Source organism: Temnothorax americanus, unplaced genomic scaffold, assembly GCF_048541705.1.
Source record: "Temnothorax americanus isolate GAGA-0224 unplaced genomic scaffold, ASM4854170v1 Scaffold23, whole genome shotgun sequence".
Classification (NCBI taxonomy): Eukaryota; Metazoa; Arthropoda; class Insecta; order Hymenoptera; family Formicidae; genus Temnothorax; species Temnothorax americanus.
The window spans coordinates 93,411-112,958 of record NW_027509371.1 but is presented as its reverse complement, the minus strand read 5'-3'; the positions used below and the strand labels follow the sequence as shown (position 1 = coordinate 112,958).

At 39.6% G+C, this 19,548-nt stretch overlaps 1 protein-coding gene across 1 annotated transcript; it reads right to left on the bottom strand.

The window, feature by feature from the left end:
* Positions 1–2,774: 2,774 nt before the first annotated feature.
* On the bottom strand, positions 2,775–16,435 carry LOC143898436 (uncharacterized). The gene is made up of 3 exons (XM_077407913.1): positions 16,229–16,435; positions 7,984–8,308; positions 2,775–2,894 (listed from the first exon to the last, which is right to left on the bottom strand). Exons 1-3 carry the CDS (start codon positions 16,267–16,269, stop codon positions 2,814–2,816), a joined length of 447 nt encoding a protein of 148 aa, XP_077264039.1. The 5' UTR covers positions 16,270–16,435; the 3' UTR covers positions 2,775–2,813.
* Between the last annotated feature and the right edge of the window lie 3,113 nt (positions 16,436–19,548).

Sequence of the window (19,548 nt, the reverse complement as noted above, 5' to 3'; positions counted from 1 at the left end):
TTATTTTACCTAAAAAATTGAAAATGTAAGAGCGAGAGAGAGACCGCGCGCGAGGAAGAGATAACGCGAACGGGGGGATGGGAGCGAGAGAGACAGCGGCTCTTCCTAGAAAAAAACATGGAAGAGGACTCCGCAACGGTTAAATCGTCATCGGTGAGATCATTGCGGAGTCAAGTGTCTAACTCGCTGTTTTATTTATATTCGCCGATAAAAATTCCAGCAGCCGAACGGCGCTTTTGTAATACCCCCCGCGCCGATAAAGTGACGACCCACCCCCCGGCGGTACCTCTTGTCAATACGAGATATGTTTATTAATATTTAATAAACATGTCCCGACACGCTCGCCGACCCCCCCCCGCTCCCCCTCACCAACGAGTCGTTCCCCCCTTCCCGCTCCCCCTCACCAACGAGTCGTCCCCCTCCCCCCGCTCCCCCTCACCAACGAGTCGTCCTCCCCCTCCCTTGCTACCCCTCGCCCTCGAGTCCCTTCCCGCCCCTCACCCCCCTGAGATCCCCGGCCTAGGCTCTTATTGTTTTATCTACTCAATCAAACATAGACTTCGAAATACGTAAAATATTAATTATTTTCAAGTAATATTTTTAAGTAATAATATTTTATGGATATATATATATATATATATATATATATATATATATATATATATATAAGATATTATTTTAGAAGATTTTTGCTTACTGAAAATGAGCGTCGACGTACGTGAAAAGACACCTTTAACATATGTGATTTTACAATCATTTGTATAACTGATGTAATGTTTGAGTGACGCGTCATGAAAATGGAACATAAGAAAATCGAGTAGCGTTATACGACTAAATTCTGTGTTAAATTTCACAAACTTACAGCGATCAAGTTCTATCCCAGACACAAGTTTTTAGGCGGCACAAGGCATTTTCAGATGGCCGTGAAACTATGAAAGATAAATCCCGTTCTGGATCTCCCCCCTCGCCACCAATGACATAAACAATCAGGTGATTCAAATTTAATTTAATTGATCGCTATAAAAAATTTTACGTTTTAGTGAGTTGTTACTTGATGTCTCTAGTCGCATTGTTAGGTGACTGTATCACACGAGCAGTTCAAATTAATGTGTGTTTCAAATATGCATACCAAACAAGAGCAGTGATTGAATTTCTTACCGTAGAAGAAATTAGTTCTATTGAAATCCATTAGCATTTCAAAAATGTTGTTGTCATAAACATTTCTGAGACGCAAACAGGTTTCAATGATTCAGTAGAAAAAACAATTCAGCGAGCAATCAATAATTTTTTTAAATAACTGGTCTTTGCCTTTATTTCTTCTCTGGATCCAAGTATAAAAACCAATAAAAAATTATTGCACGCTCATTGAGCTGTTTTCTCCGCTTAACATCGAATGTGTTCTCGGATACCGCCTTTGCAACTTTTTAACCTTTTCCAATTTACGAGACATTGCGCTACTGAATGTTAATTTCATCGGACTGCTCAGACATTCTTGAATTTTTGTTTTAAATTTTAAATTTAGAGATTTAATTTATTTCAGAAAATGAGTTTCTACAAATTCTATACTCTTCAGTCTTATTAATTATTAATCCATAATGTGGCCAACAGTGATTGCCAAGCTTCGGAAGAAAATCATGCAAAAATAACTTTATTAATATATTGACTATCACTCATATATAACTAACATTCAATCTTGTTGAAAAACTATTAAAGAGAGTAAACATGTGTTTTTGTAATTTATATTTTGTAATATAAAACATCGAAAAATATTTACCCTTACAAACCTTTCCTCAATGACCTTCTCCTTCACATATATTGTAAACTTTATAGACAGTACACATGTAGTAGGCGGTAGCCTCTTCCTCTGCGGCAGAGATTAATGAGGCTGAAACCTCGGTTCGCGTGAGAAGTTGAAAACCCGTACGATGCTATCCAGAGAATCATCGCGAAGCGAAGTCCATCCCACCCCTGCTTATAGAGCGAAACGAGGTCTATCATTGTACGGTTCAGGTTTTCAACTTTCCACATGAACTGAGGTCCACTCTCCCCCCTGCATGTATACTGTTTATACACACATATCAGTAAATTACTTCCCTTAGCATTGACACAAACTGTTATATTTCTTAAACTTTTTGTTCGTAACTTTTTAATAAACAACGAGTAACGGCTAAAACTTTCTGAAGTAAGTTACTCCGGAAGATAAACTCTATAATATATGTGGAGCAGAAGGTTATTCAGAGGGGGGGGGTTCGTAAAAATAAATATTTACCATAACATTATTAGACAAATGGGGTTTTTTAAATGAAAGTGTCATGCTATTCGTATTTGAATGACACAGCGGAAACGACGAATTCAATTATTTATTGGTAATGACTCGTATAATAGTCAATTTATGTTAATAATATGCGGCAGAACGTCATTTGACTAAGGCGAATAAATCAAATGTTTCTTCATAAACATAACTACTTTTCTAAAACGTAAATTCAGTGAAATAATAAGTATAGTAAATATTCAGTAAAATAATAAATTTATATCACATAGTATAGGAGACACAATTAGTAAATAATTTTATACTAGCTTCTATAGTCTTAACTTGCTTGTCAAAAAATATAAGTAACATTTTTTATTTTAAGTAATATTTCTTCTTTTCTTTTTCTCTTAAGGACGTTCTCTCGTCCTTATACTAGAGAAAATCGATTTTCTTGAAACTGTGAATATACGTTAATTTAGATGTACTTTATGCGTGGTATAAATTTCAGTACCTCTTTCGGTATAAAAAATCAAGATACTGAGCCTCAAAGTTTCAACTTTTACTAATAAAAAGGTTTTCCAGGCCAAACGGTAAGAGATACGAGGTTGGCCAAAAGGACCAAAGTTGCTCCTCTCGTCGAGTTCTATAAGGAAAAAATGCCAAAAATAAAAAAAATTAAATTTTTTTTAATAGCTTTTTTAATAGATAAAAATAGCATTTATTTCAGGCAAAAAAATGCATATTGTAGACTTATTATCTAGATCCTTCTTAAGTGAAGCAAATACAGATGATAGTTGGTTGCAAGAAGTGGTACATTCTATTGAAACGGGTCTTAGTATTACAAATGCTAAAAAACAGGAACTTCAAAAAGCCACTATGGCTGATTCAACACTATCTAAACTTAAAGATTATCATTTTAATGGATGGCCTAAAATGAAAAAAGATGTAGATGATAAAGTCAAATTTTACTTTAATCTACAAGATCAAATCACAATAGAAAATGATTTAGTATATCTTAATTTTAAATTAATAATTCCAGTTAATTTTTGACAATACATCTTAAAGGTGTTGCATGAATCACACTTTGAGATAACTAAAACTAAAGCTAGAGCAAATCAAGTAATATATTGGCCAGGTATGGGTAGAGATATAGAAGAAATGATTTCCAGGTGTACAATTTGTGAAAAATATAGTAATTCAAATGTTAAAGAAGTATTAATATCTCATGACATTCCGAAAAATCCCTTTGGAAAAGTAGCAAGTGACATTCTGCAATTTGGAGGAAAAGATTATTTGGTAATTCAAGATTACTACTCTATATATATATAAATAGCTAGAAATATTAAAACTAAAAAATAAAACAGGGACGGAAGTTATTAATAAACTAAAATCTGTATTTGCTACACATGGAATACCAAATATACTAATATGTGACAATCAACCATATAATTCAAACGAGTGTAAAGAATTTGCAAAGAAATGGTGTTTTGAGATAATAACTAGTTCTCCAAACTATCCAAGAAGTAATGGACTAGCGGAACGTGCAGTACAAACAACCAAGAAAATATTAGAAAAGAGCAAACAACAAAACATAGACTTAGAGATTGCCCTTCTAGAATATAGAAATATGCCAACGGGATTAAATGTATCACCTGCACAAATTATGTTCAATAGACGTGTTAAAACTAAAATACCAGTACACACCAAGCTACTACAACCAGCTATACCGCGAAATGTTCATAACAAGCTGATTGAGAAACAAATTCAAGCAAAGAATTATCATGACCTACACGCAAAGAAGCGTGAACAGTTTTGAGAGGGAGAAAATGTATTAGTAAGGACAGGAAAAGTATGGGAGCCGGCTAAAATAATTTCTAAACATAATACTCCCCGATCTTATATCATTATTAATAGTAAAGGTAACATGGTTAGAAGAAATTCGAGCCACTTAAAGAAAACAAAAACCGAATTTAAAAGTAATTATGATGAGGACTTTGATGACCGTACCAAGCGTAATGAGCGTAATGATTCTATTGTACCAGATAATGCGAATACTGTGAATGAGGAGCGACAACAAATGAAAGCTACTCGCAGCGGGAGAATGATTAAACCTCCAGTTAAGCTAAGAGATTATGTATTGTAGTGTTGCAATTGTCAAAATGTTTAGTTTTATTGGTCACTTGAGAAAAAAATATGATTCTGTTTAGTTTTGCGTATATAATTTCATTATAATTTATTAAAGGCTGAGTTGATATTAATGTTACGTCCTGCAGACTCCACGATATCCCTTTTTCGCGGGAATCCTTATGCGCCTAAGATAGCCCTAAGATTAGAATAAACAAGCCGAGTACGGACGGTTATCGATCGGGGTGAGGTTAGATCTCCTCGCATTCCTTTTTTTTATGATCAAACTACCTATTTGCTTGGGCAACTAAAAACAACCTCTCAGATGATAAATTACTAACAGACGGGGGATATGGTGACCAGATTCTCGTCAACCTCGTCTGGCCCATAACTATAAATCCGGCGACACAACGCGCAGAAAGGAGCCTTAACTTCAGACGAGGGATGATGGGGATCTGTATTATATCGCGCGACTCACTCAAAACTGGCCGTGCGATGTTCCGACAAACAGAAACGAAACCTAATACGTGCTTTTAGAAATCTTAAGAGCACGTGGCGGAAGTTTCTGTTTGGAATAAAACTGCACTTAAAATTGAGAAGTATGGATCGTCTGTCAACATAGAAACAGGGTCGCGAGATAAGTAAGGAACCCTAATAAAAGAGAAATCGGCGATAGCCGAAAAACAAATGCGTCACTGGAAAAAACCGATGGGTTACATTCCCAATAAGACAATGGGGCCTTAAGAGAGGACTCACCAATGGAAAACCGGAAAAATCAATAACCGTCTCTAGCTTTCTAGGATAGGCGTAAACTCAAATCTACCTCTTGGGCAAGAAACATCTCGCCCAATAAGAATTCCCTTAAATAATAATTAGAAACATCCTGCCAACCAGAAATCCTTTAAACAAAAACCAGACACATCCCACACGAAATCCACCCCTTCCATCCTTCGAACCTTCTTATTTAAATCGCGACGTCGCAGGACTAGGCACAGAGAAATTTTCTCAGTTCGAGTCTGCATTACTCGGTATTTCTGAACCTCATTCGTTTCGAGTCTCGACTCCGCGTTTAGAGTCAGTGCAGCAGATCCGACGGACCATCAGTCGCCCCGACTCACCCACCGACGAGTCCAACGTTTATTTCTGAGAGAAGGCCACTCGTTTGAACTCAAGTAATCAAGTAGTAAGTCCCGTAATTTTCTTGATCCTTCTTTTTCCGCGTTATCGCCCCCCTTCTTAAACGGTCTATCGATTGTCGGACCCCCGGAAGCTCATTATATATTTGGGGTCGGTCAGTATAGACATCAGGTTCCCAGCGGTCGTTGGCGTTGTCGTGGGCCTGACTTGCCTCCCGGCGTCTCGTCGCTGTCGTGGACTCAGCTGGTCCACTGACCTCCCTGAGCTTATGCTCGTGGGTCGGTTAGTGTAGGCATCGAGTTCCCAGCGGTCGTTGGCGTTGTGGCAGGCCTGACTTGGTTCCCGGCGTCTCGTCGTTGTCGTGGGCCCAGACTGTCCGCTGACCTCCCCCCCCTTAAGCTCGAAGATTTCCTTTTGTTCGCTTCCGACCGGGTCCGAGAGAGATCGACTAAACACGTAAATATTTTTAGTGGACCCGAAAGTCATAGCCCCTCAAGGACCGAATCTCCGCACGATCAGGCGACATAGAAATCGCCAGAACAAGCGGGCGCGGCGGGAGGTCAAACTCCCCCGGGAGCAGCTCAACGTCGGTCCTCCGCGACTCGCCACCCCACCGCCCCTACTAGCTCCTACGGAAGAACCCGGTTGTTCGAACCAGAATCGTCCCGCTACCATCCTGCCCTATTGCCCAGTCGTCCTACCCTCTCGCCCAATCGTCGAACATCGCCCTATTTGCCGCGTGGCTCCGTTTCGCGTGGTCCTCGTTAACCCCGATCCAGCCCGCTTCTTAGAACCTCCCGATTCCCCCCCTCTTCCCGAAGTCCGTCCCCAACCTCTTCGACTGCCTCGACCCTCGATCTCGAGGACATAGCCGATCCCGAGACCATAACATTAGATTAATAACTATAGAAATTAACCTTTATTTTTTTTTTTTTTCATATGTTTTAACTTCATAATTTAAATACACTTTAATTTTAAGGCCGACTTAAATTAATTTACACACATACACAACACTTCACTAAATTCATGTAATCTCACTACTGATTCCGATTGTAATAATAGCGGGCAGGATGTTCATTGTCAAGTAGGTTTTTTTCCTTGGAGATCTTGCCCGATCACCCCCGCACCTATGTGTTACCCGCGAGAAATACACACACATGTTACACCTACATTTAATACATTTACCCTTTATTTGGATTTATTTATTATTTGTACTATCGCCTGATTTTTTCTTTACTCAATGTCATTAGTAAATTCTATGTTAATTCGTAATAAATGTTCTATTTATTTCTAAGATAAACTCGAATGTTTCTTTCATTAAATTGAGACCTCATCCTACCATCCACCTCTTGAAATTGCACGAGGTCCGATCCTGAGTTAAAGGGATTAAATTCTCTGACTCGAAAAAGGACCGACGATCGCACCGCTCACGAAAGGCGTCCTAAGGTCTTTACAGACGTTGACCCTTTCTGAGTCATAAAAGTGCGTTCGGCTCGCGCCACGCGTCTCCGAGCGCGTACCTGCGAGCGACATTTGTAAGTATCTAGCTGCGCCCTCCCTTTCCCCGACCCCTCTGGCTAGCCTTTTCCTTGCTTCCCAGATTTTCATATCCTAATCCCGGGGTTGGACGTAACATTAAGTATAGTTTAATACTTTAATAAAGTTTAGTTTACTGCTTTTAAAAAAGAAAAGGGAGATGTTGTATATCTATGGTTAGCGCATGCGCAGACATGTATGTGAGCGTCAGAACATCAGCGGCGTTGCGTAACACGAGAGACTGAGAGAGTCCGTGATCCAAGACAGACTTGTAGCGTGTATCGTTCAGAGATTATTAAATATATCAGCATAACACCAGTGGTTACTATTTATACAAATCCACATATAGATACAACATTCGGTACTTGTACTGTAAATATATACGTAGGGTAGACCGGGGCACGTTGTCACACATTTTGTTCAATATTTTTTGTATTTTTTACATTCAATATTTAACAGTACTTCAATATGCCAAAATTTCGAGTGAACCCTTAGCTTCAATTAGACAGTATCGATTTTTGTGTGATTGTTACTCTACAGTTGTTACATAACAATAAATAACGACAAGTCGCTTGTGACAACGTGCCCCGTGACCGGGGCACGTTGTCACATCAAATGTAATTGCATGCAAAATGTAATCCAAACTGTATACAACGTAAATATCAATATATTATAGTGCGCTGCAATGTAAAAAAGTAAAATCCTTCACAAAAACATTTATTTTATTTCAAAAAAATACAAAAAGCACAAAGTTTTCGTCTTAATCTAAATAGGCAAGAATTCCACTCGAATGCGCAACTTATTGATAAACATTTTTTCTTTTATAATTATGTCGGTGATTAAACAAAATATTTTTGAAAATCTATTTGTAAGAAAGTACATACGTAAAATTTGATTCTTTACCATAGGAGTGATTGAAAAAATATAATATTCACCATTTTCGGCTTAGCATAACCAAAACTTTCTGGAGTTTTTGAGACGCTTTTTGGAACAAATGCCTTTGATGATTTCTCTTGACCTGAATCTCGAGGCGGAGATGGGGTTTTTGCTGTATTTTCTAGTGATGCGATTCGTTGCTGCGGTGCATCAAACTTGTCACAATATCGATAAAGTGTTCGATAGTTGATTCCATATTTTTTGGCAACAGTTCGAACTGAACCTTTTTTCTCCTTCACATCGTTAACAGCAAGACGAATTACTTCGAGATCGACTACTCTCGCAGTTTTCCGTTTGTAGGAGCGCACCATATTTCGATTGCACCTATGACATTAAAATTTTTAAATTAACGTATTATTTTTGTAGTGACAACGTGCCCCATCAAATTCGTGACAACGTGCCCCGAGGGCATTTTTTTACTTTAAACAGCCTCATGTCCGACACGTTTGAGATATTCGTAAGGTTAGGTACTGCACGCGGTAGGTAAAAGTACATACTTTAAGATAATATAAAGGTCTATTCTGAAAAAACATAAGCTTCATGTCCATTACGTTGAATATTAAACAATAAAATTTTACTTACGGTCGCAAAAAAAACTTTCAAGTTGATTTTACGTCAACAGGGCTGGCGCAATCTCAAGACTGTAAACACACCAAAAATGGGCATACACTAACACGTTTTGGGAATGACGGGTGCTGCCCCCAGGTTATTAGTTTTTTAAATAAAGCCAAAGTGACAATGTGCCTCGCGTGACAACGTGCTCCGGTCTACTCTACCGTATATAATATACTTCGAACATTTCTATAACATCTCTATTAGTATATTATTTCTCATAAATTTTCAGGAAGTACTTGTAATATTTTACAGTAGTATATTACTTTTCATAAATTCTCGTATACTACTCCTCAGAATATACAGGGGTAAGATCCAATTTTACCAACCACGGTTAGCTTAACCGACGATTAAAGTTAGCAGGGTGGATTTATTTTTATTGGTCAATCCTGCTAACTTTAACCGTCGGTTAAGCTAACCGTGGTTGGTAAAATTGGCCCTAAGTCATTAATCGACGCAAACAAATATCTCGAAAAATATGGAGAATACGGAAAAACAAACAAAAGTTGTATGGTCCAAAGAGGGACACATGATTCCGTTATGAGTTATATCGTAGATGTCATTTTCAAAAAATTTTAAAGGAGACTAATTTCTCAAATAAAACGATTTTTTCCTTGAAATAAAAGTTGTAGATTTCGTCGAGACGTTCTCAAAACACTATAATAAAGCTCTGTTTCATTAAGAATTTTTTGAGATATTTAAAATTTTGTAAAATTTATATAATATTTTTAATATAATATATATATATATATATATGTAAAATATATATATATCTCATGAAGTATTCACTTTTTGATGACTTACCTTTATACTTTTATTCGTAGAATAATAAAAAGAATCGATTGTTGTAAAAAAAGAACAAAAAAAATTATTTTGAAAAATTGCATTTTATAGACGCATTCAATTTTGCAAAATTGCAAATGTAAAAATCAATATTATTATTCTCTTTCTTTCATTATTCTACGGAGGGGCTCCTGTTTGCCTATTATACAACCCTGATTGCCAACAGCTTCGTTTGCCGACATTGCCGATTGCGTATAAGTATTATTGCGCACATGTAATAGTTAAAAATACAAACGTACGTTTGCGCACATGGCCAAACACATTGCACACAAGCAGATTGCATACATGACATTATTGCGCACACACACCTTGCACACATGACTATTGCACACATAAAATAAAAAATTATATTAACATTTTGCACACATGACATTATTGCGCACATACACTTTGCACACATGACATCATTGCGCAAATACGCATTGCACACATAAATTTATTGCGCACATAAAATAAGAAAATCATATTAGCACATTGCACACATAACGTATTGTACACATATTACACTTTGCACACATAACATTATTGTGCGTTTAACATCTTGCTTCGCGGAACAGAGCGACACTTTTTTCTGCCAGATTCTTTCGTTTCTCGAAAAACGCCATGTGTGCAATGCGTATATGCACAATAATTACGTGTGCAAAGTGTATGTGCGCAATAATTTTATGTATGCAATGTGCTAATATGATTTTCTTATCTTGTGTGCGCAATAATATTAAGTGTACAATGTCATGTGTGCAAATTGTATGTGAACAATAAGTTATGCGTGCAATACGTTATGTGTGCAATGTGCTAATATAATTTTCTTATTTTATATGCACAATAATATTATGTGCAATGTGTATGTGCGCATAATTTATTCCGATTTATACTTGGCCGATTCTGTTCCTGCTTAAATTTAACTGCTTATATTGTTAGGACTTTTAGCCTTTAAAAGGAACTTTTTGTGTTCGTTGTAGTTAATAGGATCAGTACAAAATTACCTTTTTCAAAAAAGGTAAAAAAAAGTGCCAAGTACACGCAATGTATTTTGTAAATTCAAAAATCTAACCTAAGTGATAGCTTTATATCTTTTTCACAAAATTATAATATCTAACTTAACTCAAGTGACATGTATTTCAAAAAAAAGATGTAAAATCTTTAATTTCTTCTTCACAAAATTATATTACCTAACTTAACTCAAGTGACATGTATTTCAAAAACAGATGTGAAATCTTTAAATTAAATTGCGCCAATTGTAAAGAGAATATGTATATTGCTTTGAAAGATAATTTTGTTATGCAATTACTTTAAAGAAATAAAACCCAAGTGGTATCTTTGTATTCCTATTCAAGGGTCTTTTTGTTCTAAACCCAAGTGATATAATAGCTTCTTAATTCTTTTTAACAAATTTTTAATATTACAAAAAATTATTTCAATTACAAAGAATTAAAGAAATAACAGTACAAAATAAAAATATTTAATTAAAACAAAATAAATAAGTTTTTCTTGTAAAAAAACTTGCCGCTAAACTTTGAAATTTAAACATTAAAATTTAAACATTAGTACTAAGATTTTTGATTGAATAAAAAACAATGAACATAATTTAGGGAAGAATGCGACAGGAGTAAAAAAGCAACGCCAAGTTTTTTTTTTCAAGGAAAATTTATTTATTTTGTTTTAATTAAATATTTTTATTTTGTACTATTACTTCTTTAATTCTTTGTAATTAAACTAATTCTTTGTAATATTACAAATTTGTTAAAGAGTATTAAGAAGCTATTATCACTTGGGTTTAGAATAGGAAGACCCTTGAATAGGAATACGAAGATACCACTTGGGTTTTATTTCTTTAAAGTAGTTGCATAACAATTATCTTTCAAAGCAATATACATATTTTCTTTACAATTGGCGCAATTTAATTTAAAAATTTCACTTTTTTTTTAAATACATGTCACTTGAGTTAAGTTAGGTAATATAATTTTGTGAAAAAGATATAAAGCTACCCCTTAGGTTAGATATATGTCATTTGAGTTAAATTAGGTAATATAATTTTGTGAAAAAGATATAAAGCTATCACTTAGGTTAGATATATGTCATTTGAGTTAAGTTAGGTAATACAATTTTGTGAAAAAGAAATTAAAGATTTCACATCTTTTTTTTTTTTTAAATACATGTCACTTGAGTTAAGTTAGTTAATATAATTTTGTGAAGAAGAAATAAAAGATTTCACATCTTTCTTTGAAATACATGTCACTTGAATTAAGTTAGATAATATAATTTTGTGAAAAAAATATAAAGCTACCACTTAGGTTAGATTTTTGAATTTACAAAATACTTTGCGTGTACTTGGCACTTTTTTTTACCTTCTTTAAAAAAGGTAATTTTGTACTGATATCACCTATTTTGTAGTGTTAAGCAAGGATTTGCAAAACATTTTTATTTTTTAATTATTCACAAAATTAGCAATAACAACAAATACATAAAAATTAATAATATTTAAGTAAAAGTAAATAATACATTTCTCACAAAAATTGAAGAAACACTAATGTTCGAGATTCCGTTAACGTTGCGCCGTCCGATCAGATAGCAGCATCGATCGGGTAACGACGCTCGATCACCGCGGTAGCTCGCGCCCGCACGGGCGCGCTCATCGCCAACGACTTCCTCAATTGTACAAATGGCCGCGCGGTGACTAGACGCATACGTGTGCTCTGTACGGTTCGATCATTGACTTCGGTTAATCGTGCACATCGAAGTGCTCACGCTGTTTTAGATCGTATCATAAACTGTGAAATAGACCGCTCATCAACTCTGGTGCCTCAACACGACGACTCAGGCTCACACGAGCGCGAGTGCCGACCGCCACGTGTCTCACCGGCTCACGGGCGACTCACCACACGAGGAGGGCAATTGATATAATTGTCGCTCGCCTGCAACGAACATACAAGGACTTCTCTTTTATACACCACTCATCGACTCTCAGGTCAGACTGTATATATCTCTTCTCATATTAAAGACGGCTCAGACTGTGGTCTGAGTTACACAAAAAATAAAGTGAATAATTAGTGAACACCTTCCACGCGCGTCCTTCTCATACCGCTCCCATCGCCGGAATTAATCAGCGATTTCGCGAACAACTAAAAAGTATCGGCAAAAAATGCCCGTTTTCGGTACCTCGATTTGTGAAACTTTTTTTATGCCAAATGGTTACTTATGATGACCCAATAATCCCTGCAAAATTTTAAGAGGAGCATACGCCCCGTTTAAGAAATATAGGGGGTCAAAGTTGACCATTTCCAATCAAAAAATATAGCAGCTTCACATTTATACTCCAATAATAATGTCCAAAAAATTTAGCCGAAATGGTTCTTTTAAGATTTTTGGCTGCTGATTACGAATCTGAAGTCAGATTTTAAAAATTCAAAATGGCGGATCCAATATGGCGGACTGATTTTTCTTAAATTTATCGGATTCACTTGAAACTCGTTACTCGGGGGTTTTGGGGGTCGCTGATTACGAATCTGAAGTCAGATTTTAAAAATTTAAAATGGCGGATCCAATATGGCGGACTGATTTTTCTTAAATTCATCGGATTCACTTGAAACTCGTTACTCGGGGGTTTTGGGGGTCGCTGATTACGAATCTAAAGTCAGATTTTAAAAATTCAAAATGGCGGATCCAATATATCCAACAAAGGCAAGATGTAATAATCCAACCAACGAAGGCAAGATGTAATGCATAATCCAGCCAGCAAAGGCAAGTTGTAATAATCCAACCAACGAAGGCAAGATGTAATGCATAATACAGCCAGCAAAGGCAAGATGTAATCGACAATCCAGCCAGCAAAGGCAAGTTGTAATAATCCAACCAACGAAGGCAAGATGTAATGCATAATCCAGCCAGCAAAGGCAAGATGTAATCGACAATCCAGCCAGCAAAGGCAAGTTGTAATGTAGGTTCTTTAGTTTTCTGTTTGCACGATACGTCATGCACAAGACTGATGCAATGGACTGATATAAAAAATGTAATAGCGGATCGTAACAAGGCACGCGTGCACGCGGGACGTCTCTCTCTCTCTTTCTGAGGGCGAATAGAACGGAACCGGATCTAATGAAATTAGATGGCGTATGCGTTGCCGTCTCGAGCGCTGTCGTTCCGAGCGCTGCTATCGTGCAGACCGTCCAGGGCGGCCACCTTAACACAATGGAATGTTAATAAAATGATGATCTGCTGATCGTCTTTTGTTTTCAGGGTTTCGTAACTTTAGGCCAAACTGTTTAAAACGAGACTCAGTCCGCTCGATGCTCACCGCTCCTAGGTAGAATATAGGTCCAATGTAAGGAAAAATAGGTCCATTGTAGGACAAAATAGGTTCTATGTAGATTTAATGTAGTGACAAAGAAGATTTAGTGTTGGTTAAAAGTTAGTTCACCGTTAGATTCATGATCAGCGACCCCAAAAACCCTCGAGTAACGAGTTTCAAGTAAATCCGATGAATTTTGAAAAAATCAGTCCGCCATATTAAATCCGCCATTTTGAATTTCTCTAAACTGACTTCAATTTCGTAATCAGCGACCCCAAAAACCCCCGAGTAACGAGTTTCAAGTGAATCCGATGAATTTAAGAAAAATTCGTCCGCCATATTGAATCCGCCATTTTAAATTTTTAAAATCTGACTTCAGATTTGTAATCAGCAGCCAAAAATCTTAAAAGAACCATTTCGGCTGAATTTTTTGGACATTATTATTGGAGTATAAATGTGAAGCTGCTATATTTCTTGATTGGAAAGGATCAACTTTGACCCCCTATATTTCTTAAACGGGGCGTATGCTCCTCTTAAAATTTTGCAGGGATTATTGGGTCATCATAAGTAACCATTTGGCATAAAAAAGTTTCAAAAATCAAGGTACCGAAAACGGGCATTTTTTGCAGGGGGCTTGCCGATGCTCTTTATCTTTAAAAATAGGCAAAATTCGAGCAACTGTAACTTTGTTAAAAATGAATAAAATTTAAATTTCAAGCTTAAAACCTCTACTTTCGAAAGGTTACTATTATTTGCCCAATTTTTATTATGTCTAGACATAATTTTAATTCAGCAAATTTTTATTATGTCATGACATAATTTTAATTCCGCCGCTAAGGAATTTTTAAGTCGATTTTTATGAATCAAGCTTGAATTCGATGTCCACGTGTTTCAGGTTGCCGATGATGGGTTCCAGATAATGCGCTCTATAGTTTTTAGTGTCCAGGTGTAATAATACGTTGAATTCAATGTCTAGGTGTCTCACGTTGCCGATGACGAGATCCACATAATGCGCTCCGTAGTTTTCGATATCTACGTGTCCTACATTCGGATTTAAAGTTATTAATGCACCTAGATACCAAAAACTACGAAGCGCACTATGTGGATCTTGTCATTGACAACCTGAGACACCTAGTCATCGAATTCAAGGTATTAATATACGTAGACACCGAAAACTACGGAGCTCACTATCTAGACATCGTCATCGGCAACATAGGACACCTAGACATCGCATTCAATGTATTATTACACCTAGACACCAAAAACTACGAAGCGCAGTATGTGGATCTCGTCATTGACAACCTGGGACACCTAGTCATCGAATTCAAGGTATTAATATACGTAGACACCGAAAACTACGGAGCTCACTATCTAGACATCGTCATCGGCAACCTAGGACACCTAGACATCGCATTCAATGTATTATTATACCTAGACACCAAAAACTACGAAGCGCACTATGTGGACCTCGTCATTGGCAACTTGGGACACCTAGACATCGAATTCAAGGTATTAATACACGTAGACATCGAAAACTACGGAGCTCACTATCTAGACATTGTCATCGGCAACCTGGGACACCTAGACATCGCATTCAACGTATTATTACACCTAGACACCCAAAACTACGAAGCGCACTACGTGGACCTCGTCATCGGCAACCTGCGACACCTAGACATCGAATTCAACGTACGATTACACCTGGACACCGAAAACTATGAAGCGCACTATCTGGATACCGTCATCGGCAACCTGGGACACGTGGACATCGAATTCAAGGTATTAATACACGTAGACACCAAAAACTACGGAGCGCATTGTGTGGATCTCGTCATTGGCAACCTGGGACACCTAGTCATCGAATTCAAGGTATTAATACACGTAGACACCGAAAACTATGAAGCGCATTATCTGGATCTCGTCATCGGCAACCTAGGACACGTGGACATCGAATTTAAGGTATTAACACGTAAACACCGAAAACTACGGAGCGCACTATGTGGACCTCGTCATCGGCAACCTGGGACACCTAAACATCGAATTCAACGTACGATTACACCTGGACACCGAAAACTATGAAGCGCACTATCTGGATCCCGTCGTCGGCAACCTGGGACACGTGGACATCGAATTCAAGGTATTAATACACGTAGACACCGAAAACTACGGAGCGCACTGTGTGGACCTCGTCATCGGCAACCTGGGGCACGTAGACATCGAATTCAACGTATTATTACACCTGGACACCGAAAACTATGAAGCGCACTATCTGGACCTCGTCATCGGCAACCTGGGATACCTAGACATCGAATTCGAGCTTGAATCATAAGAATCGACTTAAAAATTCCCTAGCGGCACTTTCTGCCAAGCGTAGAGAACCTTCTTTTCTCCGTTGACTCAACGTCGCGTCGCGTAAAAGAGTCACGGTCGGTCTCGCTCCGCGTGTACTTGGCGCGAGACACTACCGTGTCTCTTGATATATATTATATATATACGTAATTTACCTAAATAGAAATCTTCCTCCTGAACTCCTGACCATCGACATAGAATGGACTGAGCGTTGCGATGGGTAAACGCGCGCCCGCTGTAGAAAGAGAGGTACTACATAGGAGGCCCTATGTTTGTCTCTTTTGCTAGTATCTCATTGGTGATTTTGTCCCTCTCCAGAATTCTCGCAATAACGTAGCGTTGAATTCGGGCACCTCAGTAACTTGTGGTAACTCGTTCTGGAATTGTGTCGTTGTTGAAGTGCTTTCATCGAAATAATCCCATACTTGATCACATATATTTAAAGACAATGGTTTTAAAATGTTTTTTGTGTAAAACTACTTATAAGAACAATGAAAAGGATGTACAAATGCATAAGTAAGTATATTTTATCTTTAGTCCAGTCAAATTAGACAAAAAAAAGGCTTTTGCTCGGAAGTGAAGCGGTATCAATGAAACCTTTTTAAGGTTGTTGGGGAGATGTAGAAGAGCTTATTTCTGAGTTGTCGGGTTAATCGGACCGATAATCGGCCTTAGGACACCTGCGTTATTCTTTGACAGATGTACCGCCCCAGTCAAACTCCCCGCCTGGCAGTGTCCTCGAATCGGATCACGCGGGAGTATTAACGGCGATCGGCCGCGAGGCCTCACGCCACTCTGACACGCTTGGCTCTAGAACACCGTGACCGCCGGGGCACGAAACCCTCGGGGCACGCGCTCCGCCTAACCGAGTAAGTAAGGAAACGATGAAAGTAGTGGTATTTCACCGGCGATGTTGCCATCTCCCACTTATGCTACACCTCTCATGTCTCCTTACAGTGCCAGACTAGAGTCAAGCTCAACAGGGTCTTCTTTCCCCGCTAATTTTTCCAAGCCCGTTCCCTTGGCAGTGGTTTCGCTAGATAGTAGATAGGGACAGAATCTGTCATTTGATTTTACGTGCGGCACCTGCTCGTGGAGCCTCATCCACACGTCCCCCATGGGCGCGGGATTGGGATACGCCCAATCAGCGCGTACCGACCGAGGTCGATACTACCAGTTTTACCGCAGGATTACAGGATCCCGCGGCAACCCACTGGTCGGGGCGAGCGACTATCCACGCTCTACCAGCTAAGCAGGCTGGCACCCGAGCTGTGGGGACGCAAGCTCACCCGTCGGACACCCAAGTTCGTGAACTCGGGTATCCTAGCCAGCATTTGGCTGAACCACTGCCACCACGATGGTCCTACCCGCGACCGGCAGGAGCAAGCTCCTTGGGCGGCCGGTCCCCGTGGTACCAGTCTAGATCACTGGTCGGATCTTCGCAGCCGAGGCCACTCCCGGTTGGGTCTCCTGCAGACCCGGCCCCGGTAAGCCACATTCACACGTCTCACGCATTCTCATTCATTCTTCGCTGAAACACACAAGCCGCAAACCTGCTCAAACTCTCGTATCTTCCCTTTCGCTCCAGTACCTCGCTCACGTCCACTCTTCCATCCTCACTCACCCTGACTCCCCATTCGTCCAGGTTCCTAACATCCTCGTACTTTTCACACTCAACCATCACATGCTTCCAATCCTCGCACTCAGCACCACACGCACAACTTTCCGTCTCAGACAATCCCCTTTTATGCAGAAACTCATTCAAACTGCCGTGACCCGTCAGGATATAGCCGAGCCATAGGCTCGGCTCAAACCCCGGGCAAGCCTCGGCAAACCTCACATCCCGTATGAAGCCATGCGTCACTCGTCCTTTCGCACCGTTATCCCATTCATTCTGCCATCTTTCATACAATCTAACATTCAGCAGTTCCAAACTCTCATCCACGTCTCTCACTCTCACTTCTTCTTCGCTCACAACACCTCTTTCACCCAATCTCCAGCCATTCTTAATTCTCACAGTCATACCTCTTTTCACGCACTCCAGGTCCCACGGAAGACCACCCATCAATACCTGCATGGCCTCCGTGGAGACCGTTCTACAGACACTCAAACAGGCACTCATCGCCACTCTTTGGCACCTATTAATTGCCACTCGCGCATATTTGTACTCCATGGCTTCATACCACACGCTCGCACCATACATAACACATGCAGCAAACAAACCCTTATAGATCACACGCCATGCACTCTTTCGCAATCCCCATTCGCTCCTCATCACACGTCTCAAGTTACCTACTACACTCACACACTTTTGTCTCATACGCTCCAGGTGCGGCTTAAAACTCATTCGCTCGCCCATCCACACACCCAAATATCTCACACACTTCACACACCTCACATGCTTCCCATTCACACTAACGCTCGGGTGTCTCGCTTCCGACATATTCCCTTTCAGGAGCATCATCACAGTTTTGCTCTCTGACACTTTCACACCGACATTCGCACCCCATTCACTCACTATCCTCATCCACTCGTTCCCCTTTCTCTCCAGATCTGCCCGGCTCTGTCCTTCGACAGGCACGAACAGATCATCGGCATACGCCGTCGCCATACATCCATGTCTGCGGAGTTCCCACAGGAGCTTATCCATCTGTAGGACCCAGATTTCTGGGCCACCGATGGACCCCTGCGGTGCGCCCCGCAGCACTCTCTTCCACACTTCTTCATTCATTCCTATCATACATGCCCATCTCTCATCAAAATAACTTCTCCACAACCCAATCTCTTCACATTCTTCCTCACACAGTTTCTCAATCACACATGGCCATTCCAGGTTGTCGAATGCACCCTGGAAGTCCACAAAGATTCCCAACACATACTTGTACTCGGATCCATTCACGCACTCACGCACGCTATTCCACGCACTATCGGTCGAACGTCTCTTCACAAACCCGTGTTGTGCCTCACACATTCTCCCACTCATCAATCGCTCCAGCCTATTCACCATCATTCGCTCCAACACTTTCCCAAGCACAGACAACAGGCTGATCGGTCTGTAAGACCCGGGGTCCGACCGCACTTTCTCTGGGGACTTCAACAGTACAACCACTCTCGCTTTCTTCCACACCTTTGGAAAGCAGTTGGTACTCAGACACACATCATACACTCTCTTCAGCCATCCCGGAATTGCGCGCCAAACGGCACGCACCATTTCCGCAGTAATTCCATCCAACCCGGGTGCCTTACCCACTTTCATCGCTCTCACAGCCACATCCACTTCATTCCACTCGAACGTTCTTTCAGTCATCTCTCTCTCTGCCAATCGTACATCTTCCATTCCCGTGTCTGGGAAGAAGCGATCTAGCAGCACATTCGCACTCTCTTCCCACGTACTCGTTGTCCTGTCACCCACTTTCATAGCACTCAGTCTATCACGTCCGTACTTACCCATGCACACTTTATACACATCACCCCA

Bases quoted from the DNA above. Each gene is read 5' to 3' on its own strand.
- LOC143898436 (XM_077407913.1), bottom strand. From the start codon at position 16,269: ATGTCGATGGTCAGGAGTTCAGGAGGAAGATTTCTATTTAG. The intron at 8,309-16,228 runs GTAAATTACGTA...TTAATGTCATAG, and splicing joins GGAGGAAGATTTCTATTTAG to GTGCAATCGAAATATGGTGC. The intron at 2,895-7,983 runs GTGAATATTATA...TTTTCCTTATAG, and splicing joins GTTATGCTAAGCCGAAAATG to AACTCGACGAGAGGAGCAAC.